Source organism: Notechis scutatus, chromosome 1, assembly GCF_049901735.1.
Source record: "Notechis scutatus isolate UNSWTSFEM ecotype Mainland chromosome 1, rNotScu1.2, whole genome shotgun sequence".
Lineage (NCBI taxonomy): Eukaryota > Metazoa > Chordata > Lepidosauria > Squamata > Elapidae > Notechis > Notechis scutatus.
In genome coordinates, this window is record NC_142009.1 from 59,084,315 (window position 1) to 59,104,320 (window position 20,006).

Below are 20,006 nucleotides of genomic sequence, written 5' to 3' on the forward strand. Positions count from 1 at the left end.
CTATGGCAACCTTTCTTAACATGATTATATTGGCATCCGTATATGTTTCACTACAGAGACTAATTATGCCAAGATGAACCCTTAAAAAAAGCTGCATTAAATTTCTAAAGGTTGAGCAGAATCAGTTATGAAATTTGCATTTGTGAAGACTTCAATATAGAATACAGAGTCTACAGGTGAGAAATGGGATACTTGTGTTGGTATGCTACAATTATGTGAAGGAACCACTTTGAGGAAGCTACAATTAAACAAAAAAATATTTTAGGGTTCCATCCACTTTATTTATTTAGCATATGGCAAATACATGGACTTATAGTGTTTCTGTGATGACCCGGGGTGTGACACAACGGCAACATAGTCAAATAAGCAATAACAGTCCCTTTATTTTCTCCAACTTTGCTCCCAAAGTCCAGGTTACCTTCGGCTGGAGAAAAACTGTCCCAGGAACAGCCTTTAACTGTAGAAAATTCAGTCCAAAACAAGATATACACAAACTGTAACTTAAAATCCAAACAAACCAAACGGAAGTAATTAGCTTGACAGGGCAGGAGAAGAAATTTCAGACTTGAAAGCATGGCAAAACTCACACAGTTGGAAGACGCCAGGAACACAGATAAGCCACGATGATACAAGATAATTTCACTTTTGCTCCCAACAGCTTGCTGCGTGCAGCTTCCTTTTTATGTGTTACCAGCTGTAGCTAATGAAGGGAATCAGGGCTCTTTTCTCCCCCGTAAGCCACACAACCCACATTGCTCTCTTCTCCATTCCGCCCTGTGTGCCCTAGGATAAAGAGGGGGTGGACCTAGGTCTTCCTCTGAATTCCCTCTTCCTTGCTCTCCCTTTCCCCTGCTCCACCTAGCCTGACTTTGCCCTTCCCCAGTTTCTTCCACAGCCAATGGAGCCACACTCCCACTCCCTGTCAGCTGTTCGGCTTCCTCCTCCAAATCAGATTCTGACAGGGGCATGACAGGTTCAAATGTTAATGTCCAGTCCACCCAGCCATTCAAGGAGAGGGTGGTCTTTGTTGAAAAAAAATATCAAACATTAGGCCAGTGTAAGCTCTTGATGAACATTCGGACACAATATGAAAGATATTTTGTCGAGGAGCACCACAGTCACACTGATGGGTAGAGACAAGATCCCACTTAAACAATGAGTCTTAGCAGACACCATGCTGGGTATGGATCCTGTTCAGAGCTGACCAATGCTGGTGAGGAAAGTCAAAACCTGGCACATTTTGTGTATTGTCATCTATATAACTGCCTGTATCTGCGCGTTCAGCAGCCCATTTGGCTTTCTACTGTGTGGTGATGTCAAAGTTGTTAGACAGGTGTTGAGCGAGTGCCAGAGAGGGCTTCCTGGATTTAAGCCTGCCTTCCACTAAAAACAGCTGTGGAAAACTAACTGCTAACAAGGAAGTAACTGTAAGTTTACTTCAGAAGTTATTTGTTTGCATACCATGTTTCCCTGAAAATAATATTTTCTTTTGGGCTTGAAAATAAGCACTTAGGCTTATTTTCGGGGAGGTCTTAATTTTTTTTAAGTGTAGGAAGAAGCAAGCACGGGGGCCGACGGGAGCACTAGATAGACGATGATGATAGATAGATAGACAGACAGACAGACAGTTTATGTGTGAGTGAATATATGCAGATTTTAGTATGTTGCTTTCTCTGTGCTTAAATTTGTAACAAGATTTTTTTTTGTAATGAATTGGATAAGTATGTATCTATTTGTAATGTATCTATTGGGGTGGTACACTCTGTTCAGAATGTGTAGGGAAGATCATTCAGAAATTCACACCAAAACAAAATGCAATAGAGCAAAAAAAAAAAGACTTCTTGGAACTTCACGCTATAGATGACTAAAACACTCCAAAACACACTCAGAAGCATGGATTGAAATAACTACTCTATTTACAGGACAACACAAATGGGTTTGGCTGTTCAAAGAAGCTGAGATTTGGGGAGAAATGCTTGTGAAAATTAGCTTTATACTAAAAGTCATATACTCATATATTGTACCACTGCCCTGCACATGAACCAGATGGCTAGCTCTAGTTCAGATTCTGCTGAAATCAAGGTAGTCATCAAATAATAAAGATATTCATCAAATAATCAAAGAACACAAGTGAACCAAGCATAATTTGTGAAATCTGTATTTCTGTCACTTAGTCCAAATGTTTTATACCAATGTAAAACAACTTATAATGTATGGAAAAGTATTTTTGCCAGCAGTTATATTGATGTTTTCCCATGAAATTGAATGTTTGTATTAGCATTCAGAAATTTATCAGATATTCTTGACTTAGTGACATTAATACCATTTTTTTTCTCAACTAGAACATTACTTTGAAAATTATTGTTAGGTTAATAACTGACACACAGTTCACTTCAACTGCGGAACGAATAAAATACTACGATATTATATGAAATATACGACCATTACCACATTCATTATAAAAAAAACATTTATGGCTTATGTTAATTCCATAACTAAATTTAAATCAGGTTAACAGCTAGAAGAAGAAATGTAAGAAATGTGTCCTGATAAAATAAAATATTTTTGAAGAATATTTTTATTATCCGAGGCGATCATAAAACTATACTACAACTGTCAGCAATAATTGACTAAAAATTATTTTTCTCCATCATACAAAACATTCAAGCTATCCAGAGAGAACTGCAATAAGTCTTTAATTTTTAGGGTATGATAAGCAGGAATTCACACCAAACTGTTAACAAATATGGACTGAATGCTAATGAACATGAAGAACAGCCAAATTCTTTTGTATGATTGGCTCAAGCCATATGCCCTAGAAGAACATTCTTCTGAAGACATTAGCTGGTATTCAGAGACTGCTATCAATTAATAGAAAATGGTCACGTAGGGTGATTCCAACTGTCCTCCATTCTTTGAAAAATCTGCTGAGAATTATTGCAGGATGTTTTACATCAGATTTCTGGTATTTAAGCAGAGAGGAAGCTATGAAAACCCAATATTTTGCATTTTATAACTCAATTTTTACTCACTTTGTAATAATCAATTTCAAATACATATCTTTTCATCTGCAAATTAAAAATTAAGCAACTAACATACAAATATGAACAGTTTTAAAAGGGAAATTATTCCTCAGCACATTGTTTGTTTATTTTTCTACATTTCTGAACCTTTCATCTCTCTCAAAGGGATTATTTAATTATTTGTAGTTGATATCCTATCATCTGATGGAATTCAGATGAAAGCATTGATTTTGCATAAAACTAAAAAAACCCATATCTGAATAATGTAACTTTTGTTAATGTGTTTTCATCTTATGCTTTTGCTCTAAAATAGAGAAAATTAATATTCTCTTCTGATTACACTTCACATGTGATTAAATGTTTAGAATTACAAGTCTATCAGAAATGAAAGATAAGATCAACTCAAATTTCAAAGAAATGAAGTACATGTTTCAGTGGTTTTCTTTGCATTATTTTTAATAACTCAATGACCCTTGGGTTATTCAACAAAGCTAGTGATGCATCAGTTAGTTTGAGTAAGTTAATCAGTGGCAATAGTTCAATTGTAATAATTTCTCTCAATAAGTAACTCTAGAATTAATTAAATAAAAAGAAAAAAATATTTAGATTTTAAAAACATGGATAATTAAATACTGATTGCTGACTTTCCTGGAGCAAAGTAATTTTGAGTTTAATGAGAAACTATTTGAAAGTTTTCAAACTTCAAAATTCTTTATGCAGAAATAAACTACTATGTAAAGAAATTTTAAATTATTTTTCTGCATTGCTATATACGTAAAAGAAAAATCACAGCTATGAAACCTGGAAAATGAGGATAGATTCAGTCAATCTCTTGAAGATATACTAACTAAAGAGTTGGCTGACTACAAGCTGTGCTGACATGTCTCAAGTGTGCTTTTTTTCTCCTTTCAAATTCACTTTTATTAGAAAGGATGACAATGGACATTTTCGGTGCTAATATTCCAAATACAAAAAGTGAAATATATATATGGTATTCAGCTTTGTTCGGGTATTTTCCCACGTCATTATAGTTGTGCTTTTAAAGTTGTAGCAACGTTTTGGCAGAATCTCATCTGCCATCATCAGGCTTCTGTATTGTGTTCCATATATATATATGGAACATCTTCTAATCATCTGCTCTCTGAAGCAACAAAGACAAAAAGTGGATAAGCTAGATCAGGGATGGGTACTTAATTTTTGCAGGGAGCCACAGGAGAAACTGAGACTTTTGTGGAGCCCTTCCTTCCCGCCACAAGCCAGAGACAGCTAAAGGGCTGGATGTGACCCAGGGGCCATAAAATACACAGGTCTGAGCTAGAATAAGAGTTATTATTGCTCATAATTTTAAATAATCAATTGTTGTATTTGAATGATTTGTGTAGTGTGAATTAGGATTATAAACCATGTAGAATAATTTTGAGAATAATAAAGAACAGTAACTATGTTTACAAAATAATCTCAGAAAACATACTTTGCTGAAAGCATATTCTCAATAAGCCTCAATACTGGTATTGGAAGCAATTAACATATAAAACACTGCCAACCAGTACAGTGATCTCCAAGAGTACAAGGATTCAAGGTTCAGTGGGAAATTTCATCTATGGCTGAATCGTTTGCTATCTGATACTGTATATCAGGGCTATTTAGCTGCACTATTGCAGGTAGTTTAATTTACACCTCTACTAAGGTTTGAAAACCTTTCTATAAGAATTTATTTATGAACAGAAAATGAAACTATTCAAAATTATTTCAAACTACAGTACCACGACAGTTACTGATTAATATGATTTATATGATATTCTATTGAAAGAGAACTCAAAGGAACTAACAACTTTAAAAAATAAACAATTAAGATAAACAAGTATCTCACATTGATAACTGACCTGGGGAGAAAGCAAACAATTGCAGGCCAGTTAGGAGAGACCATCTTCCGGGGGACTTCCGGTTTGAGCTTCTTCAGCGACAGACCGAAACCTCGTCTCTGTGAGGCTTTGATCCATGCTCGCCGCTGGAGCGCCCCGAGCCGGCTGGTTTCGGGGCTAAGCCACCCCATAGAGGTGGTGAAGAGGGGGGAGACTGCCTGCAGGGTTGAGAAAAGCCGCATCTCTCCTCCCCAGCTGGCCATTACTCCCTTTCCCGAAGGCGGTTGCAGCGGTGGTCAGAAATGGCCACCACAAAGAAGAACTCGACTGGAAAAGAATGTGCAGGAGGAAGATAAGAAGAGAAAGTTTTGGTTGACCGGGTCAAACAGCAAAAGCAACAAATAAGGTACCCTGGAATTGAAACTGTTAAAAAAACAATAACATTGTTCCCTAAGAAGATTTTTAAGCTGCGAAGGAGAGAAAAAAGGGAAAAGATTTGTTTTTTTTTTCTCCTTTTCCTATACTGACAGCTAAGAGACTTAAGCAAGAAATTGGAAAAAAATCCACTTTGACATCAATAGGCATTTAATGCTGAAAATAAAAAGTCAAAGGGATAATAAAGATTTCTGGATAATTAAAAGCTTTTGAAAACAGGAGAGAAAAAGAATAAAAGGGTAGGATCTGGAAGGGAGGAGACTGCCTGGAATTAAAAAAGAACTTACAGCAAAATCTCAACAAGACTTCCAAAAGATACATTCTAACTGAAATATTGCAACAAAAACCCCAGGAAGAGAAAGTCGAAAAAGGAGAGACCATCTTCCAAGAATGGTCTTCTTGATGACAACATTGGTACCACTGATACAGATGAGAAGGCAGAAAGGATTTGAAGACCAGAGACAGAGCAATTGTTACAGGAGAGTATAGCTATTTGCATACATTTATTTATTTATTTAACACAATTAAGATTATTAAATAACTTTGGGTGGATGTATGTGTGTGTGTGTGAATTAAAACAGGTAAATTAAAAAAAATCATAAGCATCCAGAAGGCAAACTCTCTATAATAATAAAAAATTGTACAGTGTCTCAACCATCAAGTTACTCAAGGCTTTGAAGAGCAGCTAAGATTGCAGTGACTTTTTGAACATCCTCAGGGTATGAGCTATAAAGATCTTGGAGGAGATATTCCACAGTTGCAATTCAGAAGACTCATTTTCTATGTTCCAATAGATGATACTGAATGAGAAAGGTGTTAGATTTCTTAGGCATAACAACATTTCAGAATAATTTATCAATATCAGGGTATATGTATATGTTCAGTGTACAAAGATCTAGATCTAAATTTAGAGTATATACTGTATATATTGTATATACAGCAGCAGTAGGCTAGCCCCAAATTTAAAACTGAAATGGCTGTGAAAGTCTGACTCACAGACAAACACAATACAGAAGCCTGATGATGGCAGATGAGATTCTGCCGAAACGTTGCTACAACTTTAAAAGCACAACTATAATGACGTGGGAAAATACCCGAACAAAGCTGAATACCATACATTGTATATATTTATATCTACATCCATTTATCTATATCTAACTATCTCGTACATATTCCCAGTATGTCTTAGTAACTGTCTGTTGACATATATAATATAATAGAATTCTTTATTGGCCAAGTATGACTGGACACACAAGGAATTTGTCTTCGGTGCATAAGCTCTTTGTGTGCATAACAGATATAAGCGATAAATCATGATCATAGTCATAATATATTCATCATGAATCATAAGATATAACACTTAGTGATAGTCATAGGATACTAAATAAGCAATCAAAATCATACTAAAAATGAAATAAAACAATATAATCATAAAGATATAAGCAACAAGGTTATAGTCATAAGCAGAAAAGGAGATAGGTAATAGGAGGGATGAGAAGAATAATAGTAATATAGTCTTAGTAAATAGTTTGACAGTGTTGTGGGAATTAGTGGTTTAGCAGAGTGATGGCATGCAGGGGAAAAACGTCCTTGTATGTACATCAGGCATATTCCAATATGTTTTTCTGTCTGTGATTTTCAAAGCATTTTGTATCTTACATAATTTAAAAAGAACAAATGATCTAACAAACCTTATGACCTTTTTGAGATTTCAGGTGACATTACCCAAACATGAAGAATGCAGAAAACTCAAGACAGATAGTGGGGAAAAGGAGATGCAAGTGTTGCTGTATTTGGTACTTCCCTGTTAATTTTTGTTTAAATTTTCAAGATATTTGTATCCAAAGGAAAATAACTACTCACTGTGAACCAGGAAGCAAAAATCCTTCCACATCAGCAACAAAGTGAGTTTTGTGAAACCCTCAGCATCGTACTCTACCACTCCACTATTAAAAAAATTATTAATTAAAATATAATTAGAACCACAAAGCAAAATTAGGCAGAGAAGGCTTAGCCCTTCCTGTTGGCATGCATAAATTCATGTATAGGGCAGAAGGCACTGTTTCCCTCTCTAATCAGGCACAAACAATATTGACTAATTACTCGATTGTGGACATTAACACCTACTGTGTGCAGCTACTTGTTTTCCTAGTTCTTATTTAGACCCCATTATACCCAACGAACTTTCCTTCTGGCAGCTCCAGTTTTTAAGGAGCAAATGTGATTAGAATTTACTACAGTACTTATATTTTTCCTTTTATTAATATGTACCGAAAAAAACTGAAATAAAGGTGCACACATGCACACACTTTTAAAGGCAAAATTAAAAATGTTGCAACTAGAATAATTAGAAATATCAGCAGAATTAAACTTGCAAAAGTAGGAAAAATTCTGGAAGGTTCTGGAGGAAATGGATTATCTAGAACTTTTTCAATGCGGGTTCAGGTTTCTGCATGGCACTGACCCACATCTATCACACCTGTAGGTGACCTCTGGCAGGACTTGGATGGGGAACTGTTAGTGAAAATTACATAGCTAATTGGGTGCTATAAACTAAATGGGCAAATATCTGCTATCTTGATCTATATTCTCATCTTGCTGATCCTGTCCATCCACATTATCCATTCTTTCCATTTTTCTATTTCACTCAACATAGCTTTTCTAATGCAACCACCCACTTAGTATGTCCAAAGTATTTGAGTTTCTGCTTGCTGATTATTGCCTCAAGGTATTTGCCGGTTTTTATTTCGTCTAGCAGCCTGGCCAATTCTGCCAGCAATCCATAAGTACTTAAGTAACCAGCTGTACATTAACACTGGAAAATCATTGTTTTGATCTTTATTCCCATAGAAATAGTATTTTCCTTCATGATTTTGTTTAGAATTAATCTTCCAGTTTCTTCTCCGACGTACTGTCCATCTTAATGTCAGATCCCTGTAGCTGTCATTTCTTCAGTGGAAGAAGAAATGGGGGGGGGGGGGGAAGAATGATAAAGAAATCCTTTCTTGATGTAACTTGAATACATTCAATCTTACATCGAATTTGTATAACCCACACATGATACAACAGAGAAAGGAATCCCAGATGGCCAGAACCTAACACCTCTGAGCGGCACAGCCAGGAGATGAGAAGACCATAAAAAATTCCAGTGAGATGTATGCTTAGGAAACTGTGAAAAAGATTGTTCCTTCAGAAGGGGTGGGGGTGGAATAAACATACTGGCTTTTTTTTCACAAAATACACATTGAGAGAAGGGGAGGGGTTCTAAACTCCCTTATCTATCTCTGCATGCCTGAGAGACCTTAGACGCTGCTTTTAACCCCTACATGAATTGTCTCATCTCAATAAAGGATTCCTTTTTGATACGTTTTGATATGTTTCCAGAAGTTCATTCTAGTTGATTGAATGGGAAAAGTTCTGTAGCCTGACACCTATTCTTGAATCCAAACCTCAAAATTACCTTTTTCACCTATAATTTCACTAATTATACTGTTGAGACTTTATTTGATTTCTTAATATTTAGCATTAATCTAGAATTTTGACTGCTTCTACTTTCAACTAACAAAGGGTGCCATCTGTATTATTAACACTTTGATTAAACCTTATTATTATTGTTGTTAATAATTTCCCCTTCTTTTGGCTTTTTTCTCACCAACTCTTCAGAAATTATCTTGAAGGATAGAGTAAGAAAGAAGAAATGCTAAAATTCTTTTCTTCTATACTATGGCATAATTTATCTATTAGTGCATAATAAATACAAATGTAACATAACTACAGTAATATAACTCGGGGCTACCAAGCTTAAATATGCATATTTAGAAAAACTCAAGTGGCAAAAATATTTTTTAGTATATATGAGTAAAAATAGACAGAAAGCTAGTGCTTATGGTTATATTCCATTTTAAAGTGAAACATATATACGTACGTTCCAAAATGACTAAGAAATGCTGCAATATATTCCCTTCTCTTATGGTAACCCTGGATAACATATTGAACCTATAAAAGAAAAGAAAAAAATGAGTGCCATTATAATAAAACTAAATTACAATATAGAATATTAATTTGGGAGAGTTTTTGCTTTACTAATAATACAATTTATACATTATGTATAGCAAAATTGACAGTAGTCTGGAAAATATTTTTACATGCATCAGCAATAAGAGGTTTGTGTAATAAACATATATAATAATTACACATACTTTACATTTTAAGGATTAACACTTTGATTAAACCTTATTATGATATTAGATTCTGCTGTTTTACATAATGGCAATATACTATCCATCTGGAATTTCATACAGTATTTCATAAGTAATTTGAAGAAGTCTATGGTTTCTAAGCATTTTGTTTTACATTGAAATGCAATTTTGTGTATTTCACACCTCTGAAATTTCCTGGGCCAATGTTTAAGTGTTGCAGTTAGAACATGTCTATCATGTTCTATCAGTTCATAATTTCTGCACAATATTCTTATTTATTTATCACACATTACATAGTTGTCTGACTACTAATTGGAACACTAAACAGGGAGCAATTTTTTGTAGTTTAAAAACAGATCTGGGCACTTGCAAATTTTTAAAAAACAACTAATCAATAGAGCCATAACAAAAACAACTCTAAAGACAGATTCTGGTATAGAAATGCATTTTGAAGTATATTTCATCAATTCATAATTTATAAGATTCCTTTAAGCAAGAGCAATTTAAACAGGAATAAAGGATATTTCCAGACTATTTCAAAATCAGATAACAGATAACAGGTAATCAGAGTTGGAAGGGACCTTGTAGGTCATCTAGTCCAACCCACCGCCCAAGCGGAAGACCCTACACCATTTCTGATAAATGGCAGTCCAATCTTTTCTTGAAAGTCTCAAGTGATGGCGCTCCCACAACTTCTGAGGGCAAGCTGTTGGTTGGTTGTTCTAACTGTCAGAAAGTTTCTCCTTATTTCCAGGCTGAATCTCTCCTTGTTCAGTTTCCATCCATTATTCCTTGTCTGGCCTACAGGCGCTTTAGAAAATAGATTGACCCCTTCCTCCCTGTGGCAGCCCCTCAAATATTGGAAGACCGTTATCATGTCTCCCCTGGTCCTTCTCTTTACTAGACTAGCCAAACCCAGTTCCTGTAACCGTTCTTCATATGTTTTAGCCTCCAGCCCCCTAATCATCCTGGTTGTTCTTCTCTGTACTTTTTCTAGAGTCTCAACATCTTTTTTATAATGTGGTGAACAAAACTGGATGCAGTTTTTATAATGTGGTGAACAAAACTGGATCCAGTAATGTGCACTCTAAGTGTGTTTTACTAAGGCTTTCTAGAGTGGTATTAGTACCTTCCTTGATCAGATTGATGCAAACTCTGACGCAAATTGTACAGCTGAAATGCAGAAAGCTATGCATGGTTTTTTCAACTACTCTTGGATCACCTCAAAGTGACCTTCCATTAGGCAAGTTCATCTTTGGTTTTGAAATTTCTGACAGAATTAACCTTAGTTCATAGGGTTTATCAATTTATCAAGAATAATTTATTTTTACCCTAGTCTAGAGCCCTTGTATTAGAATATCTTCGTAAAAAGTTTGTCTATTCTGGGTATTACCTTGTTGGTTAATAGTTGGCATACTTGGGGAACATAATCAATGAGGCAGCCTCCACCTGGAAAAGCAGGAATGTGAAGAGCAGAAGATCCACCAAGAGCACTAGAAAAATAAGTCCATTAAGTAACATCAGATAAAGCTTTGTGATTCTTTCAAAGGTATACATTTTCCATATAAGACGTAACATATCCTTATGTTCAGATATATTACATATAAAAATCATATCACATTATATATACACAACCCAAAAATGTAACATTAGACTACTGTTTCAATGTTTGCGTTAGATACAGAAAGCAGAACTACATCTATGTTGAGTGATGAAGAAAACCCACTGAATCCAATGGGTTTGGTTTAGAATGTCTTACCACATACTAAAAATCCATAACATGCATGTATTTGAAACTAGGATGAACACATTTATTGACCTTTTCTCTTTTGTAAACAGAAGGAGATAAACATCCCAAAGATTTGTTTGCCACTTTTTAATGCCAGCTTATACTAAGTTTTGGTTGGTCCCTGAGCTTGGCTGTTTGCTTGCAACCATTCAATTACCCAACTCATCATAGAGATATAATTTTATTACTAATAACAACAAGAATAATTTAATAAATAATATATTAATATCTGTAACAATACCTCTAAAACAGGGGTGTCAAACCTTTTTGGACTGCATCAGGGTTGTGTTTGACCTCGGAGGGGCTGGGGGGCATAACCAGATTGACATCAGTTATGCTAGGAGCACCTGTGGTGGCCTGGAGGGGCTTTTTGGCTGTGATGGCCTCCTCCAGCCCTCTGCCAGTGAAAACAAAGTCCGGCAGGGCCACGAGCACACCTCCCAAGCTCTGTTTTTGCTGGCAGAGGCACCACAGGCCGGTTCTTCACTGCTACCAGGGTGGCCCTGCAGGCCAGATCTAAACATCCCATGGGCCAAATCCAGCCCGCAGGCCTTGAGTTTGACACCCCTGCTCTAAAACTATCAAATATCAACCTCTGTCTATCCTAGGTCTTTGAGAAGGACTCAATAGCTGGATAAAAATGGCAAATTCAGTGTGAATATCTGGTTAACTGTGCGATGAATCATAAACAATACTACAATTAATAATGTTTTTTTCTTGATGTCCAATACTGTTTTTTCTAACTGTTCATTTTAAATGGCTTCTTTTCATTGTATTCTAAGCAAAGCCACCATACAATATTGAACTTTTTATTCTTGTTTTTAGACTAGACTTGCAGCACATTGGCAATCTAAGAAGTCAAAGCAACAGGCTGAATAGGGTAAGTGGAGACAGCTAGACTTTTCTCACTATAACTATAAATAATCTAGAGCCACAGGAGTATTTTTTTCAAACAACTATGCTAATTGAATAATTTATGAAGCAGAAAATATAAACATCGTTCAAAATAACATCTGAGCATATTTTGCTCCTTTTTATGAAGTTCTCACACTTGTTTTATTTTAATCTTACAAAGCAATTTAAGATTTTTCTAGACTTCAGGGAAGAAATGGTGAACTGAAGATGGCAATGCTAAAACCAGAGCTAACTATCTTAATCGAACGAAGTACTGGCAAGCAGTACTGCTCTTTGTAATTCCTCTCTAGGCAAGACGAGGACTTTCTATCACCCATAAATGTTCTAGAAAACCACTCCTCGCAAGAGCAATGTAGTAGTCTCAGGCAGATTAAGAATCTAGGAAATAAACTTTCCTATTTGGATTAAATACTATTTGGATTAAATTGCGAACCAGAAAGTTGTAAAATGGTGATTTCTCTTCTGGCATTAAAAATGGAACTCAGAAAAATGAAAGAAACACTACAAGAATGAGGTGAATTGCTGGGTTTTGCTTCAAAATTTACTGAAAATGCGACAGCAGAATATGAACAACAAAGACAAAAGGCAGAAGAGGAGGTGGAGCAAATCATAGAAGAGACCATTTTTAGTGATCATCGGGAACCAAGAACTCTTGAAAGAAATAAGAAAAGAGTTGGAAATAAATACAGGAGATTTAAGAAATTAAATAAAAAGGGGAATATCCGAAAAATTAAAAAAGGGAAAAAGAGTCAGCAGAAATTCAAAGGGCGAAAGGAAATTATAAATAGAGAGAGGGATAAAAACTGGAGTGAAAGAACAAAGGAGAAAAGACAGGGGGAAAGAAGGGACAAGAAACAGAATTTGGAAACAAAGAAATATGGGAATTGTAAAAAAATGGGAAAATCCTTAATTGGACACAGAGATAATGGGTGATTATTATATAGAAAGGGGATTCTGCAAGGCATTGAGGGGTAATATAAATAAATTTATAGTTACGAAATAGGGACATATAGACTGACAAGATGAAAAAACAGAATTGTTATTTTTTGGATAATGGAATCTAATGCTCTTCCTCTTTATGTAGAGAGATAATTGTAACAAATAATGGAATATGTATATTAGATATATTGAAATATTTTTAAGATTGGAATGTTGGCTTTTTTTGGTTTAAATATGAATGGAATAATTAATGGAATATGTGTATTAAATATATGGAAATAAATGAAATGATATAGGAGGAGAGCTGAAATGGAATTAACTTTAGGGCTTAGGATTGTTTTACTGTTTGAATGAGTAGATTAATATGTCCTTTTGGGGGGCGGGGTTAATGAAATTTAAAAGAAAAATCATGCAGAATCTGATTTATATATGCTATGTATTTTTAAAGGGATTATTATGTTTAATGTTTTAGGTAATAATATTAAATGTTTTAACGAGATTTAAAAGGGGTGAAAATAAATGAATTACAACTTAGAGGTGGCGCACTTATATTGAGATTTCAGGGGGGAAACCAATTTATAGAAGAAGTGTCCTTTTTTAATTAGAATTTAAGATGAAATATACAAATGTGACAGTTAAAAGTACTAAAGTATAATGATTATGAAGTTATCATAAGCGAATTAAATAACGAGATAAATATTTGGAATAATACAATAAAATAGAAAATGTATAAAAGCACTGTTAAGATAAGGAATTGGATATAAAAATTGAATATGTAATCATGTTCATATTTGTATGTATATGTGAAACCTGTAATCATGCTGTTCACTAAAAAGACGTTAAAAATGTTAAAATATGGAAAACTGAATAAAACTTGTTTAAAAAAAAAGAGTCTAGGAAATGAAGGGATGCCATCTTTGCTTAAAATGCAGTTGGTGCCTTTATGGACACTGGGTTTGCATACTTCCTTTTCTAATCAATAAGTTACAGATAATTTCAACTGCTTCTTGCAATTAAATATGAGAAGATATAAAAAAAACATAAAATAAATAAAACATATCACATTTGAATAAAATATTAAAAATACAAATTCCCAGTTCTTCCAATAACCTTCAAAACGAAATGTACAAGTGTTTCTAGAAAGGAAATTAAATGTGCAAATTTCCTATTTGCTGAAATTCTGAGTCTGAGGACCAATTTGTAGCTAGAGCATTTAGGAATAAAATCTACATAATAACATACAATAATTCAGGACTATAGCTATGCTTTTTGATTACCTAACTATCACAGAATAGATTCAGTTCAATGGGGAAAAATATATTCGGATAGATATCATTCTACTCAAAAGATCCTTAGAATTCGTATACAGTAGAAAAAAGATCTTTCTGAGAGACTCTACATAAACAGTAAAGCAGAGATTGAATGTAGTGACCCTTTAAATATCTATGGAGATTCTCAGTAATGCATGTCACGGTTGTCCCAAAGATGCTTTTTTCAAAAGGCAACTGGACTTATAATCAAATGTCCCAAATGTTGATAAACTCTAATACAGTATCTCAACTCCTGGTAGCAGAATGTTACTGTATCATTCTATTGAATAATTGCTCAAGGATGTGAGCACTTCCCAAGAAATATGTATTTTTCAAGTTATCACTATATTGAGCAACACAGAAGTTTTAAAAGGTCAGAATGAATCCTAAAGGAGAAAATACATCTTTGACAAAGAAATCAAACAAGAGAAAAAAGCAAAAACAAAATGGGTTTTCAGAATAGCTCTCTTCCAGTCACAAAAGCATTCATCTATTTTCCCTATATTGTAAAAATTGTAATTCCGGGATCCAATTTGGATCGGTCATTTGGACCAACATTATCCTGGGACGCATATATTTGCCTTCATTTGTTGTAATTCCACTTTAAAATCCACTAATGCTTTAAATAAGAAAGAATTGCCTTGATGTAGCTGACATGCCAGGATTAAACTCTTTGAAAACTATTGGAAATAATGAAAAAGTTGGTATGTTCAGAGACAAAGGAACATATAGAATGACTATCAAAGTAGTCCTCATTTCTATATGCCTTTATAAGGGAAAAAGAATAAGAATGATTCAAAGATGAGCTGATATACTAGCCTAGAGCCAATTATGTTTGTAAGTTATAACCATTTGAAACTCCCACAAATTGGTATTGAAAACTTTTGTGATGCAAACAAATTAAGATATATTAAATAATTAATGTTAAGGTTTAATTTATCATTTTTGAAATATGATTTTAAATTATGAATAAAATATTTTAAATCAAAAGAAACTTAGTTTTTAAAAATATTGTATTGACATCATCTTTAATTTTTGTTAAATGCAATTTTTAAAATATGTTCCTTAATGAAAATCACTAATGACTCAAGGGCAATTTTTGTTCAATTAAAATTTTTCAAATCAATTAATATAATTAAAAACTGCAATCCTAATTAAGCTGCCTGAAAGACTATAACAATAACCTTACTTCACTACAGTTGTCAAAAAGACAAAACAAAAATTATATCCAGAGAAAAATTAAGACTGTTTTCTTGTAACCTGCACATTTTAGGATGGATTAGCCTAGGGAGCTATGGCAAATGTCAGGTTAAATAAATAGAAAACTTTTCTTTATATATAGTATCTTGGGTCTAATGAAAAGGGCACTGAAATTAAACATTTTTTACAAGTTTGGATGGAGGGGTAGGAAATACAGTTCTCTGATTTTGATGAACTCAATGATGTTATAAAGACACTTAAATAAAACTTATTAAGAAAACACAAGTAAAACTATTTCCTTGATTCATTTTATTACATGCATGTCTACATTTCTCTTCTTTCACACTTTTTCATTATTATTAATTTGTCTTCCATAATTTGAGTATCTATAAAATATATTCAGGCATTTTATTTTGCTATGGGGAGAAAAGGCATTTCCCTTCCCCTCCCTTTCCCCCCCAATTCAATTATCATTCATTCTCGCTGTATGACCAAGCCACGTAAAAATGCTTCTTTCATGCTGGTCATTCATTCTTATACACAGAGTACATTCATCAAATATCCTTTAATCCTTAGGACATTTTGATTCCCACCATGGACAAATGGCTACAGGAGCTGATCGAGTTGGCAGAGGTAGCTAAATTGACTGTTTTGATCAAAGAAAAGAATATAAGTACTTTTGTTGCTACATGGAGACCGCTTCTGGACTTTGTGCTTGAAGTGGAAAAAATATGAAATGTTGGCTTTGAGTTTTACTGAGTAGATTGATTTGTTGTTATAGAAATGGCTAGTTTATATTATTATGGAAAAGCAAAAAGTTCAGGTTTGAGGTTAATGCTTTATTCTACTACAACAGAGGGAGTCGGAAATCAACTTTTCTTTTTCTTTTTCTCCTTCCTCTTCTTCTCCCCACTCTTCCCTACTATTTGCTTTTGTATTTTTGTATTTTATTCTATAATAAAATGTTTTTTTAATCCTTTAATCCTTGACTCTTATTTCTTTTTGTTTTATCATGAACACCTCTCATTTTCAATGCAATGAATTTCATTGATTTTGTAGCAAAAAGAACAGAAAGTGAGAATTTCACTCAGCCACAAAGTTAATTAAGAAAACACTTGGCCAACTAGTCTCACTTGGCCTTCTGCACACATAATTACAGGTATAAATTGGAAGAAAAAAGCAAAGCGAGATTAATCTTTTGGGCTAAGGAGCTTAACTGTATTTAGTTAATTGTAAAGGTGGCTGCATATATGCACGTAGCAAACACAGAAAGCAACTGCATTCTTAGCCACCTTCAGACAAAATTCTACTTTTTTTCCCTTTTCCAACACAATATAGACTTTCTAGAGATGGAGAAACAGTTGCCAAGAATGCATTTGTTTCTTTATGATCTTTCCCACAGTGCCATTTCCAAGAAAGAGTACAGAACGCCACCCCTATGTAATAAATGCCATGCAATTTTTAATTATTATTTCTCAAGTGCCTACAGTAACTAGGCGTTGTACACAAAACAAAACAAAAATCACAGGACCTGTACTCAGGTTTGCAGTTTAAAAACAAAAACAAGATAGCTGCAATCAATTATTTCCACACAACTACAAAAGAAATCTGAACAGGGTATCAGAAAAAAGGGCTGATGAAAGACCAAATACGTGCCTGAAATTAGCTATGCCCAAGCTGCTACTTGAGTTGTTAAGCTTGTTTGTATAATATTGTGCACCTTTTGAAAAATGTTGTGGCAGGAAGACAGATCTTGCAAAACTGTATAACTCTTATCACACAGGTTATATAGAGAGCAAGGACTCTGAGAATATTTCAGTTATATATTGTGCGCACTCTGGGGATTCTCCTGAACACACGATTCCTGCTCAATGAGCAGGTGGCAGTCATGGTAGTCTCTGCAAGGATGTTTGCACAGCTTAGTATTGTGTGCCAGTTATGCCTATGACTAGACTGGAAGGGGGGGAACTCAGCTCATAGTCACTCGTGTCTTGGTCTCCTTTTGGTTAGATTTCTGTAGCGTGTTCTGTATGGGGCTGCCCTTGAAGTGGATCTGGAAGTTTCAACTGGTGCGAAATGCTGTGGAGCAGGGCAAGTTATATCTCTGCTTCTCATTGGTTGCCAGTTTACTTCCAGGTCCAGCTGGTTTTGATCATAGTCCTTCATAGTGTGAGACCTTGTTACCTGAGAGAATGCCTCTCCTCATTACATCTGCTCACCCTATCAGGTCTGGCAAAGAAGGCATGCTATGGATCCTATCTGCCATCAGGTGGGTCCCGGGAGATCTTCTTTGCCACGGTGCCTGACTTGTGGAATCTTCTCTCCTGGGAAGCAAGAGTACCTTCATTCCTTTCAATGTATGGCAAGTCCCGCAAGATCTGGTTATGTTATCAGGCCAAGGGGGTCCAGAAGACAGGAGAGATTTTGTAATAGCTCTCTTACTCCAGTTACTATTATCTCCAGGTTTGTATCATTTTTATAGTATTTTTTTTTAATTTCGGACTGTTTTATGTATTTATTTTTTATTAAGTACTGTATGTCACTCAGAGTCACTTTTATGTGAGATGGTTGGTTATATAAATCTAATAAAAATTAAAAATAAACGGATACCTTTATATTCTGAAAGAAAGCAAATGAATTTGAAGAGGTGGTGTGCAAATAGTAGCTTACTTATGCAAAAAGAAAAGTAATCATGGAAGCAGTATTTCACATGTATCTACAGTCTTTAAATGCTTATTAGAAACTAGGAATCTCACTGAAAAAGCTAGCAGAGTGTAAAAGTCAATACAATATTCGCTACTTCTTTGCACAGAGTTGTAGAATTCTCATGGTAAAGGCCATTTGGTGATATAAATCAAGTAAACAGAAGGTTTATAATAAAGTTATTACATTGGAAGAAGTTATACTGTAAGCATATATGGATATGGTAAGATTAAAATTCCTGTGAACTATCAATATTATACATTTTTATAGATTGAAGACATGTTAGGATTTATTATGTATAGATATAATAGTAGATCACAATTGACAGCAAGACAAAGATATGATCCTATACTGGCTTTTAGACCAACATAGATTTTTTTTAAAAAAATCCACATAGATAAATAAGATGAGAACAGAGAACTTAGTACACTTGAAGGATAGCAATGATTTTAGCAAATATGTTATCTGTAATTTCAAATTCAGATATATATCTAAGGCCTGAAGCCCAATAAATGTACAAATATAACATATTTGAAATAAACTGACCAGAATTAAAGAAAAAATAGCAATTAGAGATTTTTTCAGAATATATAAAAGTGTTTTGTTAAGTGTTCTTAGTATACTTATTAAACATATAAGATATAACAGTATCTATTTCATGTTTAGATAGATAACCATTGCTCCTTTTAAAATAAATCAAAGGAAAAAGATAAAAGGAAAATACAATTGCTGGGATGTTAAACCCATCTAACTACCAAATATGTAGAAGACATCATGTTTTTACTAGCTTTGTGGTAGTTAGAAGATAATCTAATCTTCTTAATATAGCTGGGCTCCTGCACATAACAGGAAGTATTGACTTATTTGGAGCACAATAAAGTTACTGGTTATTCTGCATAGACAAATAATCATGTTTCATCAATGCCACTGAGAACTATAAGATGACTATGGCTATTTTGCATGACTATTTATGATAGTGGACACATAGTGTATTTAACTATTTACTATGATTTTCCTGAACAAAGCATTTGAAGCCAGCCTCTGAATCACTGAGAAATCTCTTGAATGAAAATGGCCACTCACTCTTATGTCAGTGATGGATCACATACTTTTCATGTAACTCATTCCTATGAGAATTCCCTAACATCACTAAGTCAAATTGGAAAAGATCATTGTCTTAAACTGTTGCCAAACTCCTGCCAAATTACATTGTGCTAGTTGAGTTATTGATCTGGCTCACTTTAAGTCATTTTCCATATTATTACATTTAACGTAGAAGACAGAAAGGCCAAATATAAGCAGGAACAGACAAAACTTTTCATCTTGAACCTAAAAATCCCATTCTCCATCAGACTATTCTCCATCAGCAAGAAAACACATTGCTCTCCACAGCAACAGCATAAGAGATAATTAATTCTTCATCCCTTGGATGGGAATAAATTTGTCACTATTGTTTTTTGAACACACAATTTCATTATACTTTTTTTTCCATTTAAGAAATTAATCTTAAATTTGAGATTGAAATGCAGGGTTTTTTTAACCAAAAACAAAACAAAACAAAAACCAGAGATGCATACATTTTCTTATTGTTTAGAAATAAACGTGATACTATATACATAAATATCAGAAAT

At 34.3% G+C, this 20,006-nt stretch overlaps 1 protein-coding gene across 4 annotated transcripts in view; it reads right to left on the bottom strand.

The window, feature by feature from the left end:
- BABAM2 (BRISC and BRCA1 A complex member 2) overlaps positions 1-20,006 on the bottom strand; it is a 153,752-nt gene that overhangs the window by 42,432 nt on the left and 91,314 nt on the right. For all 4 annotated transcript variants that reach the window (XM_026681636.2, XM_026681645.2, XM_087965340.1 and 1 more), the window contains exons 8-10: positions 10,913-11,012; positions 9,246-9,316; positions 7,184-7,266 (exon numbers count right to left, since the gene is read on the bottom strand). In XM_026681636.2, the coding sequence (XP_026537421.1) occupies positions 7,184-7,266; positions 9,246-9,316; positions 10,913-11,012 (254 nt within the window). The remainder of the gene's footprint in view (positions 1-7,183; positions 7,267-9,245; positions 9,317-10,912; positions 11,013-20,006) is intronic.